We start from the raw sequence: 6,586 nt of genomic DNA on the forward strand, positions 1-6,586 counted from the left end.
AGACACCGCTGTTTTGGTTGGTGCTCTTTTGATCTTGGTCAATCGTGTAAAATGTATTCCCATTTATCTCGTATCCTTTGTAAATCAATATAGTCAAAGATAGTCCCCTGGACAACAAGTACAACTCATCACAAACAATGTTGTCACCTATGAGACGTGTTTCCAACCAACTGCTGAAAGTCCTGCTGTGTTCACATGTAATCCAGTTGTCGCACTGCTCCGGGTGTTTGGAGCGCGGACTGTTCTTGTGTTCATCGACATACAGGGTCACCAAGGTAGAGTTCTGTAGAACTGTGTAGTGTGCTTGAGACCAAGAATATCCGTCCCTGCATATTATTGAGTCCCTTCCAAGCGTGCCTTTTCCAGTCAGTCTCCCCTCATACCGCGATTTAGGGAGACCTATCTTCTTAAGGCCAGGAATGAAGTCAACACAAAACCCGATGACATCTCTGTTTGATGGCCCATGGAGATGCTTCCTTCTGGCCTAGCGCGGTTACGGACATATTTCTTTAGGACTCCCATGAACCTCTCAAAGGGGAACATATAGTGTAGAAATACGGGGCCCAGAATGACAATCTCGTCCACTAGATGAACTAGGACGTGCGTCATGATATTGAAGAGGGATGGTGGGAACACCAGCTCGAAACTGACAAGACATTGTGCCACATCACTCCTTAGCCTTGGTATGATTTCTGGATCGATCACCTTTTGAGAGATTGCATTGAGTAATGCACATAGCTTCACAATGGCTAATCGGACGTTTTCTGATAGAAGCCCCCTCGATGCAACCGGAAGCAGTTGCGTCATAATCACGTGGCAGTCATGAGACTTTAGGTTCTGGAACTTTTTCTCTGGCATATTTATTATTCCCTTTATATTTGACGAGAATCCAGTCGGACCTTCATACTGAGCAGCATTCAAAGAAGATTTCTTTCTCTTCTTTCGTAAGAGCGTAGCTGGCAGGACCTTCATACTGCTTCGGAGGCATGCCGTCTTTTTCGTGCAAACGTTGCAGGTCCTCCCGTGCCTCAGGTGTATCTTTTGTCTTTCCATACACGCCCAAGAAGCCTAGCAGGTTCACGAAAAGGTTCTTCGTCACGTGCATTACGTCGATTGAAGAGCGGACCTCTAGGTCTTTCCAGTAGGGTAGGTCCCAAAATATAGATTTCTTCTTCCACATGGGTGTGTGTCCCTCAGCGTCATTCGGAACAGCTAGTGTGCCGGGACCCTTTTCAAAGATTACATGTAAATCATTGACCATAGCAAGTACGTGATCACCGGTACGCATGGCGGGCTTCTTTTGGTGATCTGCCTCGCCTTTGAAATGTTTGCCTTTCTTTCGACATTGATGGTTGGTCGGAAGAAATCGACGATGGCCCAGGTATACATTCTTCCTGCGGCTTCCCAGGTATATACTATTGGTGTCAAGTAAACAGTGCATGCATCCGTGGTATCCCTTGTTTGTTTGTCCTGAAAGGTTACTAAGAGCTGGCCAATCGTTGATGGTCACGAACAGCAACGCCTTTAGGCCAAATTCCTCCTATTTGTGCTCATCCCACGTACGTACACCGTTTCCATTCCACAGTTGTAAAAGTTCTTCAACTAATGGCCTTAGGCACACATCAATGTCATTGCCGGGTTGCTTAGGGCCTTGGATGAGAACAGGCATCATAATGAACTTCTACTTCATGCACATCCAAGGAGGAAGGTTATACATACATAGAGTCACGGGCCAGGTGCTGTGATTGCTGCTCTGCTCCCCGAAAGGATTAATGCCATCCGCGCTTAAAGCAAACCATACGTTCCTTGGGTCACTTGCAAACTCATCATAGTACTTTCTCTCGATTTTTCTCCACTACGACCCGTCAGCTGTTGCTCTCAACTTCCCGTCTTTCTTACGGTCCTCACTGTGCGATTGCATCAACTTGGCATGCTCTCCGTTTCTGGACAGACGTTTCAACCGTGGTATTATAGGAGCATACCACATCACCTTCGCAGGAACCCTCTTCCTGGGGGGGCTCGCCGTCAACATCACCAGGGTCATCTCGTCTGATCTTATACCGTAATGCACCGCATACCAGGCATGCATTCAGATCCTTGTACGCACCGCGGTAGAGGATGCAGTCATTAGGGCATGCATGTATCTTATGCACCTCCAATCCTAGAGGGCATACGACCTTCTTTGCTGCGTATGTACTGTCGGGCAATTCGTTATCCTTTGGAAGCTTCTTCTTCAATATTTTCAGTAGCTTCTCAATTCCTTTGTCAGGCACATCATTCTCTGCCTTCCACTGCAGCAATTCCAGTACAGTACCGAGCTTTGTGTTGCCATCTTCGCAATTGGGATACAACCCTTTTTTGTGATCCTCTAACATGCGATCGAACTTCAGCTTCTCCTTTTGACTTTCGCATTGTGTCCTTGCATCGACAATGACCCGGCGGAGATCATCATCATCGGGCACATCGTCTAGTTCCTCTTGATGTTAACTAGCATCACCGTATTCAGGGGGCACATAGTTGTCATCGTACTCTTCTTCTTCGCCGTCTTCCATCATAACCCCTATTTCTCCGCGCCTCGTCCAAACATTATAGTGTGGCATAAAACCTTTGTAAAGCAGGTGGTGTGAAGGATTTTCCGGTCAGAGTAAGACTTTGTATTCCCACATATAGGGCATGGACAACACATAAAACCATTCTGCTTGTTTGCCTCAGCCACTTTGAGAAAATCATGCACGCCCTTAATGTACTTGGAGGTTTGTCTGTCACCGTACATCCATTGCCAGTTCATCTGCGTGCATTATATATAATTAAGTGTGTCAAAAACCATTACAGAACATCATGAATAGATAAATAAGTGACCAAATTAATAGAATTTCATCATCACATTAAAACCAAAGTACATACATAGTTCTCATCTAACAACATATAGCTCTCTAGAGCATCTAATTAATTAAACCATACATGGAAACTATGTAAAACATTTCAATGCGAAAACAAATGCGATCATAATCGCAATCAAGGTAACAACTGAACCAACTGCATAATGATACCAAGCCTCGGTATGAATGGCATATTTTCCAATCTTTCTAATCTTCAAGCGCATTGCATCCATCTTGATCTTGTGATCATCGACGACATCCGCAACATGCAACTCCAATATCATCTTCTCCTCCTTAATTTTTTTATTTTTTCGTTCAAGAAATTGTTTTCTTCTTCAACTAAATTTAACCTCTCGACAATAGGGTCGGTTGGAATTTCCGGTTCAACAACCTCCTAGATAAATAAAATTTATGTCACGTTGGTCGGCATAATTTTCATAAACAATAAATGAACCAATAATTATGAAAAGATAATATATACCACATCCGAATCATAGACAGGACGAGGGCCGACGGAAGCGGATACCAAAACCATCGCACTATATAGGATGCAATAATAAAAGTAAGAAAATAATACAAGTATCTATCTAAACATACAAGTAAGAATATTTTTCCTTTCAGAAAGAAGATAAGAACAAGAGGCTCACCACAGTGGTGCCGGCGATGAGATCCGTGCGGGTGATCAACGGCGGTGAAGACGGGGACGGGGCGTGACGGACCGCTAAACCTAGACAAATATTGAGGAAAATGGAGCTTAGAGGTCGAGCTTGGAGAGGAGAAAGCTTATGTAGTGTGGCTCGGGCATTCCATCGAACACCTTGTGTGCATAGGAGCTGAGCTAGAGAACCACCAAGCCCTCTCCCCCTCGGCGGCCAGAAAAAACAGAGCAGTGCGTTGTGCTCTTACGCGAGGGGGTATATATAGACACCTGATTGGTCCCGGTTGGTGGCATGAACCGGGACTAAAGGGCAGCCTTTGGTCCCGGTTCAAGCCACCAACCGGGACCAATGGTGGTGGGCCAGGAACGAGGCCCATTGGTCCCGGTTCGTCCCACCAACCGGAACCAATGGCCCACGTGGCCCGGCCGGTCCCCGGGGCTCACGAACCGGGACCAATGGCCCACGTGGCCCGGCCGGTCCCCGAGGCTCACGAACCGGGTCCAATGCCCCCATGTGTCCCGGTTCTGGACTGAACCGGGACTAATGAGCTGACCCGGCCTGGACCTTTGCCCCTTTTCTACTAGTGACCTAACCCTAACCCTAGCTCTACAACTCACCCGGTAATGCATGGCTTCGTCGTCGGAGAGGTTCATGTATTGCACGCTGGTGTCCTGGCTGATCTCGTCCTCCATGGCGCGATGGCGAGCCGGTTGAGGTGGTGGTGGTGGCGGCGGCGACGAATCGGAGAGAGGAGGGAGAGCGAGAGTGAGGTCGAGCGAGAGTGAGGACCGACCGACGACCGAGCCGACCGAACCAGCTTAGACCCACCGCACCAGCCTCGTCCTAGTCAGCGCATCGGGCACGCGCCGATTAGCCACCGTGTCACCTGACAGGTGGGCCCGGTCTGTCAGATACATGGTCAATACACACTTATACGGCTGTCAGTCCATTTTGTAACAGTTAGGCCGAATAGTGGTACTGAACTGCGATATGCACGAGCAATGGTACTGACTCATGAGTAGGTGCGCAAGTGTGGTACCAACATGCACGAGCAATGGTACTGACTCATGAGTAGGTGCGCAAGTGTGGTACCAACATGCACGAGCAATGGTACTGACTCATGAGTAGGTGCGCAAGTGTGGTATCATCATGCAATTAACTCTCCGTAAACAGATCGAACATGTAGTTTATTCAGCGTGGGTAATGGTTGACGCTGTGCGATGAGCGTCATCCCAGCGATCAGAGACGGCTATACTGACCGAGGCCGAGGTAGTCAGCGGTCAGAGGCTTGAAGATGCGCCGCACGTCCGAGTCCAGCGCGGCGGCGAGCCTGGGCCAGACGTACATGTCGACGAGCCAGCCGTCGCCTTCCGGGCGCGCGATGATCTGCACGTAGCCACAGCACAGCCTACCGCAGTCCTCCCCTGTGGGCATCGTTAGCGCGGCACGCCCGAAGCCGAAATCGGTGTCCAAACTGAACGTCGCGAACGACGTCACGGCTAGCACGGGGCTACCCAGCCCGACGGTGGCCGTCTCGACGTACTTGGTAGCCCTGTGCTCCTCCACCCAGTCCACCAGCTGCTGGTAGTGCTCGTCCGTGGCCGTGGACCAGATCGTCTCGCGCACCGTCGACGCGATGTCTTGGAGCGACCGCCGGCGGGTGTCCTCCACGCCTGCCTCGGCCACCGCGAAGGTGGTGACGTTGCCGACGTAGTCGCGCATCGCCGCCTTGTACCTCGGCGCGGCGAGACGGCGCCGCCCGTTCACCCACCAGCCCATGCGGCAGCTCTCGTCGGACGCGCCCACGACGGCTGCGAAGGCCTTCCACAGGTACGCGGACAGCGCCTCGAGGCGGGTGGCCACCACACCGTCCTGGCTCGCCTGAGCGCGCAGCGTCTCGAGGTCTCGCGCCTCGACGTAGTACGTGCGCCCGACGAAGGAGCACTGGGTGGTCAGGGCGTTGACGAGGTGCGCGCCCTCCAGCGGCGTGAACTGCTCGCCGAACGAGGGGCTGTAGGACGGCGTGGCGCGTGGGCGGAACACGGAGCGGTCGTGGTTCGGGGCGGCGGAGATCGCCCCGGAGCGCGCAAGCTCGGACCACGCGGTGGCGATCATGCACAGCGAGTACCCGTCGATGAGCACGTGGTTGCTGGCCCACGCCACGGCGAACCCGCCGCAGGCGAACGACACCAGCTGCACCGAGAGCGCGACGCCGGCGTCGTACTTGACGGGGACGCCGACCTCGGCCAGCGACGCGCCCAGTTGGCCGTAGTCCAGGCTCGCCAGGGCCACGCCGGCCTCGGCGAGGACGAGCTCCGCGCCCTGGTTATCGCAGTGCAGCATCTCCCGGCGCCCGGACCGCGGGTCCACGACGATGCGGCCGGTTAGGGGGAGGAAGTGGTCGAGCAGGGACGGCAGCTTGGCCTCGAAGGCCGCGACGACTTCGCGGAAGCCGCCGCCGGAGGAGGGGCTCCGGTAGGCGCAAAGGAGCGAGACGGGGATGCTCTGGGGCAGCAGATCCAGGTTGGAGACGGTGAGGACGCGCGGTGGTGCGGATGCGGGGGAGGAGCCTAACGCCTTCACGGTGCTCCGGCTCAAGACACGGACGCGCGAGTTGCTTGCCATTATCTCCCTTCTCTGCCGTCTGAGATTTGACCGTCGGTTATGGCTATCAGCTTTTGTAACAAATGAGAATCTGTCACCTATTTGTATACGAGTAATGCTACACGTACAAACGAGTTACAAGAATTTACAAAAAGGGTTAATTTGATTGGTCAATAGGTGGGGAGGCGGCCCATCCCCCTGAAAATCAGGGGGTGCAAGTTTGTGACTGGTTAGTAGATGGAAAAAAATCCTAGTCAGCGTGTAATTACGTGTAACTCTTTCTATGTTTAACATTAATGATCCTTCAACTATAAAACCAGCAAAACTTAGTCCCTCAACTTATGAAACCGGATAACTTTAGTCGTTTAACTTCTTAAACCGGATAACTTTAGTCCCCGTACCACATCATACGGTTTTGTCTGACGTGGACATGGTTTTTGTCCA

The 6,586-nt window shown here is 51.7% G+C and overlaps 1 protein-coding gene across 1 annotated transcript; it reads right to left on the reverse strand.

Annotated features, from left to right (window-relative positions):
- Positions 1-4,717: 4,717 nt before the first annotated feature.
- On the reverse strand, positions 4,718-6,070 carry LOC119320347 (omega-hydroxypalmitate O-feruloyl transferase-like). The gene has a single exon (XM_037594460.1). The coding sequence runs from the start codon at positions 5,879-5,881 to the stop codon at positions 4,778-4,780; it is 1,104 nt and encodes a 367-aa protein (XP_037450357.1). The 5' UTR covers positions 5,882-6,070; the 3' UTR covers positions 4,718-4,777.
- Positions 6,071-6,586: the final 516 nt, after the last annotated feature.

This window comes from Triticum dicoccoides, chromosome 6B, assembly GCF_002162155.2.
Source record: "Triticum dicoccoides isolate Atlit2015 ecotype Zavitan chromosome 6B, WEW_v2.0, whole genome shotgun sequence".
NCBI lineage: Eukaryota > Viridiplantae > Streptophyta > Magnoliopsida > Poales > Poaceae > Triticum > Triticum dicoccoides.

Coding starts and splice junctions, on each gene's coding strand:
- LOC119320347 (XM_037594460.1), bottom strand. CDS start 5,881: ATGCTGCACTGCGATAACCAGGGCGCGGAGCTCGTCCTCGCCGAGGCC.